The following is a 20099-nucleotide window of genomic DNA, read 5'->3' as shown; positions in this document are numbered from 1 at the left end:
AAGAATTCCTAAAGTTACTCATTATCACTTTTATTATTGCCCTGTTCTACATGCTGGGTATTCTAGAAACAATGACAGAACTAGTAACACTCAAATGCTACATGTTTGCTATTACTTAGAGTTCTACCTATCTGGCTATCTGGACATGTTTTCACTTGGGCCCTGCTGATTGCCATAAAAGACAGAAATAACAGATCTAATTCAGAGTCAAGGAGTTGTGTGTTTTTTTAAACCAACTAACATATATATATATATTATTGCCCAGTGCCCATGGCATTTGAAAATTCCTAGGCCTAGGATCAAACTCACTCCACAGCAGCGACCCAAGCTGCTGCAATGACAATGCTGGATCCTTAACCTACTGTGCCACAAGAGAACTCCCCAACTAAAAACATGTGACATAACTGCTAGGGAGCATTTCTCAACTAATTTTTTAAGTAAGTGGGACTCTTCCCAAAGCAAAACTAAAATGTTTTTATTCAACCAAACTAGGGAAGAAAAAAGTTATGTAGAAATTAGCGCACTGACTGCAGGGTGAGAAAGTTCTACCTTTACTTTGTACATCTCCAGAATTTCTCAATATCCCCTAGGGGAGTTCCCATCATGGCGCAGGGGAAATGAATCTGACGAGGAATCACGAGGTTGCAGGTTGGATATGTGGCCTTGGTCAGTAGGTTAAGGATCTGGCATTGCCATGAGCTGTGGTGTAGGTCGCAGATGTGGCTCAGATCCTGCATTCCTATGGCTGTGGTGAAGGCTGGCAACTGTAGCTCCGATTGGACCCCTAACCTGGGGACCTCCATATGCCATGCATGTGGCCCTAAAAAGAAAAAAAAAAATACATTAGGCATTATATCAATTAGTTGTTCTAGAGATATGTTTTTCATCCATAATGCCTTATTTCCCTTCAGATAAAACTGTTGGATATCTAACTAACAGATTAGTAAGCAATGATAAAACCAACCATGATTTTTTGGCCACAAACCTAAGTCATGATTTTCTAGCTGGAATTCTTAATTAACTCTCTACTGTTATATGGAATGTAACAGTATACTGTTATATGTGATACAGTCCTGTTCTTCAACACACAGCTCTGGGTCTGCAGAGCACAGCACATGGTTTAAACAACCACATCAGTGTCATGGATTCCTTTCATGATTCCAAACATTAAATTGAAAAGGGACTCTTCTGGTAAAGGCTTTGTACCTTACATTTCAGAACATGAGTTCTCTGACTTTCAAAGGTAGTTGTGTCTTCTGTAGCATACACATAATTACATCTGGTTTTAAATTCAGGCTTGTCTGGTAAAATCATAAACAGCATAAGAAAATCTGAAAGTAAGACACATCTCTTTACGGTTCATTTATCTTTTCTTCCCTTGGCTTTTAATGCCACTCAGTATTTTTTTGCTCCTATGGGACAAGAGACCTTCTACAGTATGTACATGGCCTAATTCCTGCCCTTTGCTAACTTACTGAGAGGCAGCATCATGCATTTACTCATAATCAAATAAACACAATGTGCTCCATCTTTTCACCATTTTCACCTTTTATCCTATAAATTTCATAAACTATGAGGGGATATTTGCTACATATGGGAGTTTTGCAAGCATTTCCTCCTTACTGCTCCATTTCTTAATCACCTTCTAATAAATTCTTTCCCATCTCCAGTTGGATGTGTAACAAGAATTTCAACCTCGACATGGCCACAGTTGGCTGAATAATGGCCTCCTAAAGATAGCAGGCCACAATACCAGGAACCTGTAAAATGTTACTTTAAAAGAAAGAGGATCTTCACAGAAGTAATCAAGGATCTTAACATGGGGAGATGATGCTGGACTATCAGAGACCTCGTAATGCAAACCTAAGTATCCTTCTGAGCAAAAGACAGAGGGAGAGGAGAAGACATGGAAGAACATAGAAGACGGAGAGCAACACAGAAGGGGAGAAGGCAATGTGACCACATATGCTGGGATTAGAGTCATGTGGCCACAAATGCACACTGGCGGGCCATCAGAAGCTGGACAAGGCAAGGAAGAAATTCTGCCCTAGAGCCTCTGGAAGGCACAGCCCTACCCACACCTTAACTTTGGCCCAACAAAATGATGCTGAGCTTCTAGCCTCCAGAACCACAAGAGAATGCATTTCTGTTGCTTTGAGCAATCAGACGTGCTCCTGTGGCAATTTATTATGGCAGCCACAGGAAACTATTACAAATAAAATTCAGGACCTTCTGCCCCCAATCTGCTTGTTTGTTGCATCCCAGTAAAGGGCATCCCCCTGCACTCAGTAGAGTGCACATGAAACATGCAAGTGGTCCTTAACACTCCTTACCCTGACTCCCCACATCCTTCCATCAGCAAATGCTGTGGGCACTGCTGCAGAGTCAAATTTACCAGGAGCTAAGGAAGCTCCCAGGGCTGCCATGCTGCCCCCGTAGAGGGGACTGGGGAGCATGGACCATGGAAGCCATCACACTGCTGCAGGTGTTAGAGAGTGCTGTCAGTTGTGTCAGTCCTGGGGTTTGTTCCAGGTGAGACCCCGTGCTGCCCACACCACCTTGCACCTGCTCAGTGCCCAGGGACATGAGCCCTGGTGACACCAAGGAGCAAGTGGACTGTCTTACACCTCCTTGCTTAGGGGATGTTATGAGCTGGGCTGCAAGTCCATTCGACACCTGCACCACCCACCACTGACCTGTCACAGCCTGGTGGAGGTGGCAAGTGAGAGACAGCGGCGGGGTGGGGGGTGGTGTTGAGCAATGGCTGGGGTTCTCAGAGTTAGGTTCTCCACCCACAGCACCAACACAACATGGGAACTTGTTAGTCATGCAGAGTCTCAGGCCTCCCTCAGACCTTTGGACCAGAAACTCTGGGGGTGAGGTCCAGTAAGTTTTACAAATTATACTTCCACAGAATCAACTGCTAAAATCCCTTGGTCATAGAGTACCCATGTTTCCAGGAAGCCCTCCAGAATGTTTCTTCTTCTGAAACCACCGTGAATCTACTATTGTGAGACTTGAAATGAGAAGCTTAAGCAAGAAGCAGCTGAGACCTGACTTTATTCTTTCTACTTGTTCCATCTGTGGAGAGCCCAGGCAAGGTCACCTTCATGAGTTCCAATCCCCAAGACAGGGGTTTTTATAGCTTTTTCATTAATTTTGAGAATTACCCCAATATTCATTTTGGCTACATGACCCACAAATTCCCATTTTAATATAATTTGCACTGGGTTTTTTTCATTGTAATCAAAAGAGTCCTTTTTAAATTATGTTTTTAAACATGACAACCATGTAATCAAACTCTCTTCCCCAAATAGGGCTATCCTGTCCAGATTAACCCAGCACAGATTTTTTTTTCATTTCTCCCAAGATCCCTGTCATAGTCCATCTCCCAGAAAAATCTCTGCCAGGTCAGGTCTGCTTAAGAATTGGTCTGCAAACAACACTGGATTCTCATTAACTAGCAACCAGCTCTCAGCACATTTCCAAACTAGATGGTTTCCAAAGACCTGAACAGGTCTTCTTAGAGGAAGAGAATATCTTCTCTCTTGTGCATCTCTCCAAAGGCACATGGTGTTTTCCCACACACCTTGTCAGGGGCTCTTTTCCCTTCCAGGAAATCCCTTTCCTGCCTCTTATCTTTGCTGAGGTCCTATTTCCTTCCACACCAAACTCAAATGTCACTTCCTCAGAGAAACTCGAGGTTTCCTCCTCCATACGATACCTCCACTGCCATTAGCACAAATGTGCCCCTTTGTAGCATGTCCATTATGAGGTTCCTAGGATCTCCTTATTCCCCACATTATACCCACTTTGAGCAACTGTACTCTATTTTGCCTTTGTATTCCCAGGACCTGATGTACAGTAGACCCTAATGAAGTAAATAGCAAGAAAATGACACCATGAAAAATAAGATAAAGACTCTCGTGAAGACAAAGAACAAAGCAAACAGTTTCCCCTCAAGGAAACAATACTCACATAAATCACATGAGATGGTATAAAAAGAAGAGCCAACAATAAATGGTATAGGTATTCAAAGTGTGGTGTGATCAATAAAAACTGGAAAATCTGGGGAGGACTTCAGGAAGGAGTGAGACAAACCTTTAGCAACTGAAGGAACACAAGAATTTAGACATTATTGGGTTTTTCATATTTTAATTTGAAATGACTTTAAATTAATGAAAAAAATGTAGTCAACATAAAAAGTGTTCAATACAGAAAAAAAAATGAATGGAATATATTTAATTACAGAAATCTCTAAGAGTGGAGCAAATCTTACTGATTTTTAAATGTTTTATTTTTTTCTATTATAGCAAATTTATTTGAGTCCTAAGGGACTATGCAAATTGTTTTTCATGTTTTAGTTTTATTGAAGTATAGTTGACTTACAAGGTTGTGATCATTTCTGCTGTACAACAAAGTGATGTTTTATTATGTATACACTTATTCTGCAATGAGTCTTAAGCTGGATGCCGATATATAAAACAGAACTAGGCAAGGAGGGAGGGGGGACCGCAGGGCCCAGGACGTTGACAGTGTAGCATGGCCTCCCTGACTCCTAGGTAACCCGCAAGTCTCTCTCAGGAAACACCTGAAGCTTTGAATCCTAGTTTCAAAAAAGCCTTTGGAACAGACAATGATTTTATTTACATGATAAATGTATTTATTTGATAATCCCACTCCTGGGCATATATCTGGACAAAACTTTCATTGAACATGCGCCCCCATGTTCATCACAGGACTCTTCACAATAGCCAAGACATGGAAACAACCTAAATGCCCATCAACAAATGAATGGATTAAGAAGATGTGGTACATATATACAATGGAAAACTACTCAGCCATAAAAAAGATAAACTAATGTTACTTGCAGCAACATGGGTGGAACTAGAGATTCTCATACTTAGTGAAGCCAGAAAGAAAAAGACAAACACCATCTGATATCACTTATTTGTGGAATCTAAAATGTGGCACAGATTTCTAGCTACAAAACAGAAACAGATCACAGCCAAGGAGAACAGACTTGTGGTTTCGGGGGGTGGGGGGGAGGGAGGGAGTGGGATGGACGGGAAGTTCAGGGATTTTTTTGGATGCAAACTCTTATATTTGGAATGGATGGGCAACAGGGCCCTACTGAACAGCACAGGGAACTGTGTATGATTGGGTCACTTTGCTGTACAACAAACATTGAAAAAACATTGTAAATCAACTACACATTAATAAAAAAATTTTGATAACCTGAAAGAATAATAACTTTTAAAATTTCAAAAGCTATCAATTCATAGAAGACAAATACATATGGAACATTAATCATTTATCCAGTAGACAAATATACATTGAATGTCTTCTACCTGATAAATACTGTTATGCACTTTTGGTCAAAGAAATGTACACCTATAATATTAAAAATAAGAAACCCATACGAGGTACCACCTTACACCGGCCAGATCGGCCATCATCAAAAAATCTACAAACATTAAATGCTGGAGAGGGTGTGGAGAAAAGGGCACCCCATCACATTGTTGGTGGGAATGTAAATTGGTGCAACCCCTGTGATAAACAGTATGGAGATTCCTCAGAAAACTAAAAATAGAATTACCATTTGATCCAGCAATTCCACTCCTGGGCATCTATCTAGAGAAAACCATGACTCAAAAAGATACATGTACTCCAATGTTCAGTGCAGCACTATATACAACAGCCAAGACATGGAAACAACTTAAATGCCCATCAACAGAGGAGTGGATAAAGAAGCTGGTACAGGAGTTCCCATTGTGGTGCAGTGGAAATGAATCTGACTAGGAACCATGAGGTTGAGGGTTTGATCCCTGGCCTTGCTCAGTGGGTCAAGGATCCAGTGTTGCCATGAGCTGTGGTGTAGGTCACAGACATGGCTCGGATCGTGCATTGCTGTGGCTCTGGCTTAGGCCAGCAGCAACAGCTCCAACTGGACCCTAGCATGGGAAACTCCATATACCACGGGAGCGACACTAAAAAGACAAAAGACAAAAAAAAAAAAAAAAAAAAAAAACGATATGGTACATATACACAATGGAATTAAAAAAGGAAAGAAATAATGGCATTTGCAGCAACATGGCTGGGCCTAGAAATTATCATGCTAAGTGAAGTCAGTCAGACAGTGAGACACCATCACATGCTATCACTTACATGTGGAATCTAAAAAAAGGACACATGAACTTCTTTGCAGAACAGATACTGACTTACAGACTTTGAAAAAGTTAAGTTTTCCAAATGAGACAGGTTGCGAGGGTAGAAGGATGCACTGAGGGTTTGGGATGGAAATGCTATAAAATTGGGTTGTGATGATCATTGTACAACTATAAATGTAATAAAATTCATCAAGAAATTAAAAAAAAACCCATAGATCTGTGTAATATAACCTATTATCTAAACATATTTCAGATCTCTGTGACATGTAAACTCATGTGAGGAAACTGAGAAAAAGGGGGATATGGTGTGGTTTAGAGAAAAGTAATTGAGAACGAGAGGTGTGATGAAGAAAATGAAACACAGAAATAAGGAGGGAAAAACACAGCTGCAGATATACTTATGATGTGACAGGTATTTGGACATTCCCTCCATCCCTCAGGCTGCCCCAAGCTCTGCACAGACAAGGTGGCACCTCCTTCCTCCCAGGCTTCCACACAGCCAAGTACTCACTTCCGTTTGTCCTCCTATTTCTGACCACATCATTTTGGTTTCGCTCTTATTCTCTTCCTCCTCCTTTGCAGTTACAGGTGTTCTCTGAAGCTCAGACTGGTTCTTTTTCTTTATGCTTTTTCAGGGGACTGATGCTGTTTTAATACTTCCACTAAGACCACTATGGTGATGATAACCCTCAAGCCATTATCTCCCACCCTGAACGTGGCCCGTATGACATGTTTTCCAGATACTTCACAAATCCTCAACTTAATTCTTCCATTCTACCCATGTTTCCCAGACCCATAAAGTGAAAATTTCTATTATTTGGGCCTGCAACTTTATGCATTACTCTACATATCAAAACTGTCATAATTCCTTGGAGTTCCCGTCGTGGTGCAGTGGTTAACGAGTCCGACTGGGAACCATGAGGTTGCGGGTTTGTTCCCTGGCCTTGCTCAGTGGGTTAACGATCCGGCGTTGCCGTGAGCTGTGGTGTAGGTTGCAGACGCGGCTCGGATCCCGCGTTGCTGTGGCTCTGGCGTAGGCCGGAGACTACAGCTCCGATTAGACCCCTAGCCTGGGAACCTCCAAAGGCCGTGGGAGCGGCCCAAGAAATAGCAAAAAAAAAAAAGACAAAAAAAAAAAAAAAAAAAAACTGTCATAATTCCTGCTGACATTTAACATTTTAAATTAAAGTAACAGGAGCTCTCATTGTGGCTCAGCAGGTTAAGAACACAGCATAGTGTCTGTGAGGATGCGGACTTGATCCTTGGCCTCAATCAGTGGATTAGGATCCAGCATTGCTGCAAGCTGCAGTATAGGTCACACCTGTGGCTCAGATCCAGCGTTGTGGCATGGGCCTCAGCCGAAATTCTTACTCAACCCCTAGCCTTGGAACTTGCATATGCCACATGTGCAGCTAAAAAGGAAAGAAAAAAAAAAAATGAAGTACCTATTTTTTCCTCCATTTCCAGAGTCTTGACCTCAGACCTGGTAACTATCTCTCATGCATTACACTGAACAAGCTTTGCATGTTCTTTAAGCCTCTTCACTTTCAATTCTAACTATGCTAGAATCATTTAAAAGTCCGTAATCTATTGATTTGGGAAAGAATTAACGATTCCCCAAACTAGGTTGATGACTAGGTTGATCCCATCTACCTATAAAACTACCTTTTACTATTTAACAACTTGGAGACCTCATTTGACTTGGCCAGTGTTATGACTTAAACGCTTTTTGTCATGTTCCTTCTTTCCCATTAAATAATGTTTATTTGCTCATTTATTTATTCAAAATTCCAGCTATATTTTTAAATGAAACTTCAAATTATACTCTTTCTATGAGATATTCCAAGGATTCTATGTACGTATAAACCTCTAACATCCCCAAACTCTCATAGCCTTTAAAATGTTTCATGTCTATGTTGGTTATTTTGGCTTATAATCCCATATACTGCTATGCAGCTCCTTTATATTGCTAACACTTGGCCCGGCCTTCTCCAAAGGGACCCTTGACCTCTTATCAGGATAAGTGTACACTGGGGAAAAGGAAATCATCAAAACTTTTAAGGACTACTGGACACTCATTCTGTCTGATGGTAATTCCAAAAGACCCAAAATGTCCCTGTACTTCACAAGTCAGGTGGAGTCAGTGATCAGTGAATGGGGTTTTAGGTCAAGTTCATCTCACAACAGGTTCAGTGGGTCCCTGAACCCATCCCATGATTACTTCCCCAGTTTTGGAATGTATCATGGGAACAGACTTATTCAGACACTGGCTCAGTTACCACATTTGTGTTTAATAAGTAGTCAGCTGTTTCACCAACAAAACAGCAATTCTGTAAAGAGAGCTTGGTTATGATTCATATTTCTTCTAAATGACACAAGAGCTTTTGAAGACAGCTGAATTTTTCCAATTATTGACAAAACTACACCTCCTGGTAATCACTTTACCAGGATGAGATTAAGGCCACAGCCTGGATATTAACAACCAAGCTAGAGATTTTTCTATTGAATTCAGAAGAGGTCCAGAAATCATCTTCAGCTCATTCTGGGTTTTGGATGATGTTATTTACTACTTTCTTCCAGGGGTTTAAATACTCGTGAGTTATGTTCTGTTCTTAATAGCTTGATAGTTATTCTGTTATGTTTTCTTATTAATAGCCTTTTGGTTAGAGAATTGGGGCAAACGGTATACTTTAAATTAGATTTCTTACCATATGTCAACATGTTGAGGGTTTTCTTTCTGACAGTGAGGACAGAAATATGTCATTCTGTTATTCTCCCCTAAGCGACACACAGTTATTTTGCAGAAGCACTGACCACAATTAGGACGCTTGTAAACCTTATAGTGTTTAGAGACAGCAGATCCTGCTTTACAGCACTAAAAAAAAAAAAAAAACCCAAACATTATAATGTTATCTACAAAACGGGGTTGCTAAGGAGCCAAAGAAACATTCTTGAAAGTTATTTCTGAAAATAATTTGTTAAAAATTTACATATGTTTGTACATATGTCCTCATAATCTTTTCTTCCATCTAAGAAAAAGGTATTGACAAGATTCAGCAATATTTGTCAAGTAAGATTTGTGTGAAATAATTAAGTCATTATTTTATAACTTATTAGTATTCAACATTGTTCTTTGCTTGGCTTTACCCTCTTATCTAAATGGGATATAAAAGTCCTATAATTTAAAGTGCCTTTCATGCTTTTAAGGTTTTTATAATTAAACATAATTATGTGGTTATAAGAAAAAGACCAGATTAGCTTTAAATCTGATTATTTTCAGAACCACCGAAGCTGCTCACTTTGTTTCAACAGCCAAAAAATTTATTTCTAGGGAGAAAAATTTAACAAGATCATCTTCTTTGTTGACCTGAAAAGGGACAGTTTTTCGTTTTTAATCTTACAGAATCACTGAAAAAGAAAAATCCAAATGCCATCCTAGGAGAGAACATATTCTGTTTTAGCATAAGTTCTATTTCAAAAGACGGTGATATTCTCTATCACAGTTTTATTCGACTCACATACATTTAAAGCTCCTACAAAGAGAATCTCTGGGATTTACATCAGAAGTGTGAACATTTAAAAGTCCAGAAATGAGGCTCACCATACATAAGCTGAAAAATACATAACTTGTATTAATTTAAGCAAAGTATTGAAATGCCCATCTTAATCTGGGCAGAAGATGGGTAGCTGTCTGTAATCATCTTTCCCTGGAATAATAATTGAGCATAAATAATATTAAAATAGTCATAGGTAGGCACGTATGTAAAGCAAGAGTCCCATTATAACACTCTAGGCCTATTAATGAAGAATCCTATAATACCTGACTTTCTGACAACAGTAAAATAAACACTTTGAATCCATAGATGAACTGTAGAGTAAAACGACATTTATGATGCCTTGTTTACAGGTAAAACATATATATATATATATATGCATACACACAACTTTTAAAATTTCCAGTTTAGTGAGGACTTATGCTCAAAAATCGCTGTGGTAGACAGAGAAATATTATTACCTCATTTTACAGATAAAGCAACTAAAGCTAAATTATCTCAACATTAACCACACAGTTGGCAAGTGACCAAATCCGATTGAACTGAAATCTCTATTTATTCCAAATTATTGAGTCTCTCTCTAGGCTACCTATATTTTACTCTTATATGTCCGAAAATAGAACAAGGGCCTAGAAACTGCTAACAAAGCTGTTCCCCAACTTAGTATAAAGATAATTTAAATAATTATACTAAGAAAAGTTTGGACTGACCTACGACCTAAAATTTCAAGGTGTTAATTATGCCCATATCACACTCTCCTACTGTACCTCTCTGCTCTTACCACTAGATGGCTATATAGAGCCTTAATGGTTTTGGTGTGATCAAAGTTAAATTGACATTTTACATAGTTGAAAAAATTTTGCTCTTACCCTGTAGAAAAGAATGCTGAAATCATGTATCATTTTCACAAGGTGATGGGTCTGTTCATCTGTTAACTGACAAACCTTAAAATAGAAAAATGACTCAGGACAACTTATTCATTACTGTAGAAAAATAATACCATTTGCCAGTTCTAAGAGACTTGAAAATAGATTTGAAATATATGCATCTCTTCTAGAACCCATATACCTACTTAGTGCCATTAAAAGTATTTTTAAGTAACAGTACTATGGATTCAAAATACCATTGTTATTTATACACTTTAATTCTAAATTAAAGTATTTATGGAATATCCATTCTGTACCCAACATCTTCAAAGTCCCAGCATGGTCAACCAACCACCCTGAAAAGTCTTGCAGAAAAAAAAAAAAAAGAGAAAGAAAGAAAAAAGAAAAAAAAACAGAAAGAAGAGGGGGAGGAAATAGGCTCAAGAGTAGATGACCATCAAGGTCACTATCACGCTTTAAAAAGATATGAATTTATATACGTGCATTAATATTAAAGTACTTGTTAACACATGGAAGAACTCAGAAAGAGACCTGATTGAAGAATTTTTTTCTGACACAGCTTAGCATAAATCTCAGGGTTACCCTTGCAGAATTATCATTTGGCACATGTTTCAATGGTAATTCAGGAAGAAATTCTGTCCGGTGACTCACCTTTGTTGTGTGTATATGAATACATACATATATTCATATACAGCAAAAATAAGTTTATCAGTGATCACAAAATCTAAAACCATGTAGTCAACACAGTAATTCTAAAAGTATGACCTATTTTTTTCATTTATTTAAGGTTTAAAATATAGGTACTTCTAAAATTCATTTATTTCTTATCATATCTAATATACTATATTCAGTCAGATCTTAAAATGCTAAAACTGCACTTTTTCACTAATTGTGCATGGGCTTTTAGGGGACTAATAGCTAAACTTCAAAAATATCATTAATTTTTAAACCTCCAGGCATTATGGGCAAATGATCTTTTACTAGATAAATGGCTGGCTGAATGTACTGATGACAAGTAAATCATCGGTTTATCAAAGATATTAACAATGCTTTAGGTAACAATGATCTAGGTTCTTTTTCCAAAGACATTTTTTTCACAGAGATCTAGGTGATTTTTAAAAGTTCATAAGCTCATTCTTGTTAAAATTGTTTCATTATTCCCATTTTATAGAAATTCGACCAGCTTGTTCCAGGTGTTAAAAAACAAACTAGAACAATTATTCACTGCTTTCTTTTAAAACATATTTCCTACTGATTTGGATTTTACACAAACTATCTGGAAAGTAATTACACAAAATAAATATCTTTGGAGTCATGTAAAAAATGACAGTTAATAGAGACTATTTGGGTCTAGATAAAAGCCCTAACGTAGCCTCTCCCTGCCCCGCCACCCCCACCCCTGTAGAAACTAAAATACATATACTACCTGGGTTTGAGTTCTAACCTTTCTGACCATCTTACAACTTGGTCCTATTAATCACCATTCTCCTTTTTTTCTTTTTTTTTTTTAAACAACTTTAACTCTCTCATTCTGCCACTTTTTCCCCCAACATATAAATAAGCTCACATCTCTCCAGTTGAAGAACAAGAAAAAAAAAACCCAAAACCAGTTCTTATCATGACACCCACCTCTAGCATCTAATATTTTCCCTTCACTCAAATCTAAGCTATTTTAACAATCACTCTAAATTTGCTTCTATTTCCTCATTGATCACTTATTCCTTAGTCCCTCCTACCTGACTTCTATTCTTACCATTCCAACAAAACAGAATTTTTTTATGTCACACATAGCTATAAACAGGAATATATGAGTGTGTATAGAGTACGATTTTAATATGCAAGATACAGAAAGTTGTGAGCCTAGTTCACTCATACATTCAACAAATATTTAATGCCAGACACTGTATTCTAGATGTTCGGAAATATCAATGAACAAAACAGACACTTTTCTCTCTTTTAGACTGCATTCTAGCAGAAGACATGGTTTTGTTTGTTTGTTTGTTTTGTCGTTTTAGGGCCATGTGTGTGGCATATGGAAGTTCCTAGGCTAGGGGGTCAAGTTGTAGCCACAGCAATGCCAGATCATCTGAGCTATGACTGCATCCTGCACTGCAGCTCAAGGCAACACCGGATTCTCAACCCACTAAGCAAGGCCAGTGATGGAACCAACATCCTCATGGATACTAGTTGTGTTTGTAACCCACTAAGCCACAATGGGAGCTCCCAAGACAAATTTTAAATAACATATATCACAAGTAAAATACTTGGCTATATATAAAGTGATCAATAGTGTGGAGAAAATAAAAGCAAAGCAAGTTATGGAAGACTAGGGGGAGGGAGTGGATAGCAGAGAGGCACAGAGCAATCTTAAACACAGTGGTCACAGTTGGCCTTGTGGAGAAGTTGACATGAGCAAAGACCTCTGAAATCTGTTTGGGGAGGATGTGTTACTGCCACTCAGATTTAAGTATTCCACGTTGATTCCTTCACACTATTTACAAATATACAAATTGAGTATTAAAAAACACTTAAAACCTACTTTAACAGCCGGGTGGAGTCCACTATCAAAGAGAGCTTCATTTTTGATGATGTTCCCCACCCCCGGCAACACTTTCTGATCCATTAACACATCACAGAGCATTCGTCCTCCCTGCTTTTTAACTTCACGTTCTGCTCTTGAGAAATTAAATTTAGGTGAACATACATCTAATTCTTCCATCATCCTTATTCTCTGTTGGCTTTCTGCTGTGTTTCTGTAGAAAGGAAGAGAAAACAGATTAATCATATGCCTGGTTACAATTCACAAAGCGTCATTTAAAACGAACTTTGATATAAACACTTTACGTTAATCAGCCAAGGAGCTATAGAGCCAAACGATGAAGACCCCAACACATGCTACTTGAAAACTCTTTTAAAATAAGATTTTATCAATATATAAACCACTTTTTAAAATTTTTATTTATTTCCACCTGTGACATCCCAAAGCAAACTGAGAACCAACTATGCAGTTTTGCAGCTAGAGCCCTTTTTAATTTTACTTTTTACCTGATTTCTACTGATGAGTCAAAGAAACAAATAAGATCTTTGGTGAGCTGCACTTCAAAAACAGGAGAAACTCCATTTTTACTTTTAGACTCAAGTGGATTAATCGCAAGAGAGCCTTTCATTCCAAAATGAATCCTGGAACAAAAGAAAACCCATTTTTGAATGGCAGAAGGTATATCATGCATCCTATTTTTGTTCCTTCACTTTTTGGAATATATGCAAATAAATATTGGTCAAAACAGATGGGTTTAAAGGGCACAAAATGGTAGTAGCTAATATATATTTTTCTGTTAATGGCTTTGTAGCCTAATAAAACTAGACGTGGAAATCAATTTTTCAACTTACAAATAAAATAAATTCCTAGAGAAATAATAAGGCCGTGACAATAAGCCCAAGAAAACACATCCCTGTACTCTTGTCTTGTCAGATGAAGTATCTTTTATTCACGGAGCAGCCTACTGTCTCTCAGCTTTTTCTCAGATTCAAAGGCTTGAGGTGAGATAAGGCTACATTTAAATTGCCTATAGTTGGTGTACTTATGAATTTTACAAAGCCACCAACATTCACGTTCCTAGTTTTTAGCCACAGAGGATTGGAAATGTTTACTTCTTCCAAAATGAGATCTACAGTTTAAGACACTGACTCTTTTCTACCCCCCTGCTTTGGGATAACACAATGAAACCATTTTTTTGTAAAATCTTTCAAATCAAAAGAAAAGAGAACAAGTCAAATACTATTGTCTTCAATTCTTTCAGTTTTCTTCTGCTTTTATACATATTGGGAAGAGGGGATTTATAAATATTTACGGTTAACTTGAAAGCCACAATGCAGTGATGAAAAATTCATAGCCTTTCAGGTTTTACAGGATTGATTAGCATGTCCGGTTAAAAAAAAAAAAAAAGAAAAAAAGAAAAAGAAAGTGGTTTTATGAGACCTCTGATGATGAAGATCAGAAATGATTCTCAAGATGAAATATTGTGTTCTGCCTTTCAAATCTTTCTCCTTATAGCTTTGTTGAGTTAATAAATACGGCTCTTTTGGCAGCAAATGTTGCTGCTCTGTGCTTCTAATTCCAAAGCACCATGTTATAGTATGGTACAACGTTAACCAGTCTAACTTTTAAAATGTGGGTTTTAAACTCTGTGTGCCCTACTATCAATCATAAAAACATTTTACATGCCCCATAGTTCTTGACAGGAAAAATGTGTGCCTGTAAGTACTTCATAATTTAGCTTATGGAGGTTCAACCCCAGTGAAAGGTGTACAACTGTCATGCCCAAAAGCCATCATACCTAAAATCTTTTCAGCTGCATGGCTCATAAAGTATATTCTAAATCACTTTCTATAATGAAACTGCATCCACATATAAAATCTCAAAGGTTAAGACCCAATTCAAATGCAGGAGTAGCCCCAGTAAGAACTACGAATCAAATAAGCATGCCTTTTTTGGTCTTATAAATCTATTTAGTATAGATTTATACTATTTTATAGTAATTACATTTTCTTTTTATTATTTTTATGAAACAGCAAAATGTTGTAACTGGGCCCCAATAAACAAAAAAAAAATGTGTGTTTATCATTAAGTACCTTTTATTTTAGATTAAGACAGATGCCTATTTGCATTTACATTCAAGAGTTAGATTTGCTTTTCAAGATTCCTCATTATGGAGTTCCCATTGTGGCTCAGCAGTGATGAACCCAACTAGTATCCATGAGGATGTGGGATAAGGATCCGGCTCAGTGGGTTAAGGATCCGGCATTGCTGTGGCTGTGGTGTAGGCTATAGCTCCAATTCAACCCCTAGCCTGGGAACTGCCATATGTTGCAGGTGTGGCTCTTAAAAAAAAAAAAGAAGACGATTCCTCATTATTATCAACCAAGTCTAGGACAACTTTTTTTTTTTTTCTTTTTAGGGCCACACCCTAAAATCACATGGAAGTTCCCCGGCTAGGGGTCAAATTGGAGCTACAGTTGTCAGCCTATGCCACAACCACAGCAACATGGGATCCGAGCCACATCTGCGACCTACACCACAGCTTACGGCAATGCTGGATTTCCCACCAACTGAGTGAGGCCAGGGATCGAACCCACATCCTCATGGATACTGGTCAGATTCATCTCCGCTACACCACAACAGGAACTCCTAGAACAACTTTATTAGATCCTTATTTCTATCTCTTGATCCTCCCAAGCTCCCCCTCCCCCAATCTAACTGGTTGAGGGAGATCATTCACCCTGTATAATATGACCCTGCCTGCCAACAGTGGGCATTAGGCCCAGCCTTCAGTGATCTCTATCCCTCCTCAGATCCCATGCCTTTGACACAGCTGATTCAGGAATGGACACCTGAGTCAAGCTGGATTCATCAGGGTTCTCTAAATGAATTTATCTGGGACAGAGAGAGATGAGTTTCTTGTTAGGATGGGGATCTTTCATGGGAGCTGTCAATGGGAGTGCTGCCTGACACAGGCTCCAGAAAAACCAGGGCAAGCCTGTCTGCGGAGGCAGCCTAGAGCGCATTTCAGTGTGGAACAGAATCAAGAAATGCAAAGTCCTCATAGCATCTAGTCTTTGCTTCCATCTCTACCTGAAGCCTGACTGCATTATCTCCATGTATCACAAAACACTCAGTCTCATAAAACTTACTGAACTTGTTTGAGCCGGCCTTTAAACTGAAACCAAAGTTCTAATAGAAGAATTATGTCCAAACTAAAACATGAAAATTCCTCTAGTTTGAAATAACTGCCTAAAAGAAAACAATAAATATGACTTGATACTATTTTTTTTTTTTTTTTAGCCATCAGCCACCTTCTTCCTGGCTATCACTATAGAACAATCTGACTATCTTTCAGCAAACATAAATAGCATCAACAATGGTACTGTCACAGGTTCAGATTAATGACAACTACACACTGCAAATAAGGCAGCTGCTTTTGAAAATGATCAAGTGGTCAAAGCATAATAGCATTAAAATAGTTGAATATAAAGATTGTAAAACTCATGCTGGTAATTCAGAGAAAGAGTATAAAAAGATGTGGTCTGGAGTTCCGTCGTGGCGCAGTGGTTAACGAATCCGACTAGGAACCATGAGGTTGCGGGTTCAGTCCCTGGCCTTGCTCAGTGGGTTAAGGATCCGGCGTTGCCGTGAGCTGTGGTGTAGGTTGCAGGCGCGGCTCGGATCCCGCGTTGCTGTGGCTCTGGCGTAGGCCGGTGGCTACAGCTCCGATTCGACCCCTAGCCTGGGAGCCTCCATATGCCATGGGAAGGGCCCAAGAAATAGCAAAAAGACAAAAAAAAAAAAAAAAAAGATGTGGTCTTCACTATGTTGAAAAGGAAGGGAGCTCTGCTTCTATTTAGGATGTATAAGTGAAAATATATCCTATGCTAACAAGAAGAGAAAAGTGACAATATTTACAAAATTCTAAATTTTCTTGAGCCCATCAGAGACATGAGGTAACAGGCAGCTGGGTAAAATAAATTCTCAAGAGTGACATGCCCCTCCTTGGTAAGAAAGACTCATAAGTTGTTCCATCTATGGCAGAGTACGGGTGAAAGAGACAGCTATTGTAAAAGTGGATAAGAAAACAGCTAATATTTGTAATCAACTTTTAAATCTGGAGTGTGGCTGGTAGGACAATTTACAACCCCCAGAGTCCCAGACACAAGGAGAGTACCCCATCAGTTGCAAGCTCTTTTCTATGGGCACACTCACAAATTAGTTGCACACAAGTAAGATGTGAGTCATGGCAGGGAACCTGAAAGTCACCCTTGGTGGCATGGCACCTGCCTGTATGAAACCCTGTCTCCTTGCTTCTCGAACATGCTTCTTAGATGAAGCAGAAGTCTTAAAAAGTATTAAGCTGCTCTAGCTGAGGGAGAGGGACAAACAAAAAGCTATCTGTACCTGAAGGAACAATGGGAAACTTCCTGCCCTCAGTGGAAGTCTTGCACCAAGTAACAGGGACAAGCAGGCTGCCACTGGGGATGGCAAGAAACCTTCTGCCTCCAGGCCCCGGCCAAGTACACTACTGGTAAGGATGAGTGGAAGCAAAGGCCATTTGCCTCTAGGGGTGAGGTGGGGAATGGATTCTGGCATGGTATCCTGCCATGATACAGGGAGGTATCCGTTCTGGTGGGAGAGAGGAAGCAGACTCTCTCTGACCTGAGGCCACCCCATCACCTGAGGATGTGCAGCTACCTTAGGGAGTAGAGGGGCAGCAGCCTTGAGAAAACGGCAACCCTGAGGCCCATGTGCTCAGGGTATGCCCAAGATTAAAGCTGGTACAGAAGAAACAAGAATCTCCATTTCCCACATCACGAACTCTCCCTGAGCAACAGGCAAAAGCAGTTCACCATCAAGGAAGGTGGGGGAGGAGTGGGGAGGGATTCCCTTAGGAAAAGGATGTGCCGGGCCTGCTGAACGCTAAGAGTGGAGGAAAAACAGAGAAGCCAGCCAAGCCACAACTGAGGCATACAGTAACAGGAGCACCTAAAGGTTTTGAAATTGCTGGGGCATTGAAGGTACTACAATACAGCAAAACACAACCAAGCTCAACCACCTACTAGACTCACTCAATCCCCCACACTAATGACCTGATAGAAGAGGCATTACTAATTCTGGACTTAAATATTATATAACTTGTTCTCTATTGTTCTTTGAAGCATGCTATCTGAGATTCCACAAAATTATGACACATAAGAAAATAAGATAAAGAATAAAACAGTGTCAAGAGCCAAATTAGTCAAGAGAACCAGAGCCAAAGATGTCCCAGATGTTAAAGCTATGAGGCAAATAATTTAAAATCAATTTAAAAATTGAAATTATTTGTTGAGAAAACCATGCCAGGTGAATGTGCTATAAGGTTCTCCACCCCTTCCACAAGCATTACAATGCTGCACATGGATTTTGTTGTATTAACATGTTTCTCGAGTTGTAAAACCTTGCACGAGTGGGGATCGATATTCCACAGTCAGAGCTGCGGCAGACCATGAACAGGTCATTCCCTCCTGTGCAGCCAGCTGCAGATGCTTTGTTTTCCATTCATGATAGATTCCCATATGCCTTCAAAATGGATATAATAAAACATCAGCAACCAAGAACTAGCAAATTCATATCTAGGAATTTATCCTAAGAAAACATCAAAATGGTAAAAGATATGTGCTCAAATGATGTTAACTGCAAGTTATTTATTAAAGTGAATAATGAGAGAAAATGTTAATCAGCAGTTAGACTAAAAAAAAATGATACATCTATATAGCAGAACATTCTGTGCACATTAATAACAATAATAATGTATGGTATGTGTATATTTTGTCACTGACCAATATAATTGGTAAAAAACACAAATATAGGGAGTTTCTGTTGTGGCTCAGTAGTAATGAACCTGACTAAGATTCATGAGAATGCAGGTTCGATCCCTGGCCTCACTCAGTGGGTTAAGGATCTGGCATTACCATGAGCTATGGTGTGGCTGTGGCTGGCAGCTGTAGCTGTGATTCCACCCCTAGTTTGGTAACTCCCATATGCCATGGGTGAGCCCCTAAAAAAAGCAAAAAAAAAAAAAAAAAAAAAGACAAATGTAGATTAAAATTCCTATTTACATAAAAACTGTAACATGCAATATCGTAAGTCACACATATGTAATGTAAATTATATGGACATATGGTATGTATACAATCTGAATTTTATATAGGATATTTATAAAAACTTAAGTATTTTTTTTCAATGATAGTAATTATATATGGTATTTACTTTTTCCTTTAGCCTTTTTGGAACTAAATGTTTTATATTTGGCTTATATATTACTTTAAAATATAGGGAAAATTGCAATAAAATGATGTATATCATGAAAAGAAAGAAGAAAAAGAAAGTGGTAGAACTAGTGACCCTGTAGGCTCTGCCAAGTGCAGAAAGGAAAGTAAATGATTGAGGTAAAGATTTCCATATTTTCTCCAGTTACATATGAAAGCATTATCATAACTGAAATAGAAAATAAAAGTTATACCACCTCAAAAACTAAAAATATGTATTTTTCTACCTATAGATTACTTTGTCAGTCTTCTTAAATTGCAAGAGACAGAGATCCAACTCAAAAAGGTTTAGGCATTAAGGGCTATTTGGTAGCTTGTGGACTATTAGGAAAGGCTGAAGAATCAAACTGCAAGAAAAGCAGGAATGCGGCAAGATCTTGGGAACAGAGGGAATAAGGGATTCTCTCTCTGCCTGATGGAAGCCAGATTTTCCATCCCCTGACACTGTCTTTCCTGACAAGCCAATAGCCACCTAGAAGTCCTGAGGCCTCACACCCCAGCCTCCATCACAGCCTAATGCTCTCAGCTCCAGATGAGAAGGTTCACAAAAGAACCTAGACTCACCCAATCGACTGTGTATGAGATTATGTTAAATTCAACTTGAACTCTGTGAACTCTGTGGTGATGGTAGC

At 38.8% G+C, this 20099-nt stretch overlaps 1 protein-coding gene across 8 annotated transcripts in view; it reads right to left on the bottom strand.

Moving 5' to 3' along the window:
* NEIL3 (nei like DNA glycosylase 3) overlaps positions 1–20099 on the bottom strand; it is a 383724-nt gene that overhangs the window by 10003 nt on the left and 353622 nt on the right. For 7 of the 8 annotated variants that reach the window (XM_084999924.1, XM_021076035.2, XM_084999922.1 and 4 more), the window contains 4 exons: positions 13657–13791; positions 13151–13364; positions 10594–10668; positions 8879–9045 (listed from right to left, as the gene is read on the bottom strand). In XM_084999924.1, the coding sequence (XP_084856050.1) occupies positions 8879–9045; positions 10594–10668; positions 13151–13364; positions 13657–13791 (591 nt within the window). The remainder of the gene's footprint in view (positions 1–8878; positions 9046–10593; positions 10669–13150; positions 13365–13656; positions 13792–20099) is intronic. The other variant, XM_084999926.1, reaches the window with a different exon arrangement.

The sequence above is a fragment of the Sus scrofa genome, chromosome 15 (genome assembly GCF_054392235.1).
Source record: "Sus scrofa isolate SSC_HxYL_T2T_F1_AM1 chromosome 15, Sscrofa_HxYL_maternal_Yorkshire_Landrace_v2.0, whole genome shotgun sequence".
NCBI classification, from domain to species: domain Eukaryota; kingdom Metazoa; phylum Chordata; class Mammalia; order Artiodactyla; family Suidae; genus Sus; species Sus scrofa.
Note: the sequence above shows the minus strand (reverse complement) of the source record. Positions and strands in the feature narration are given on the sequence as shown.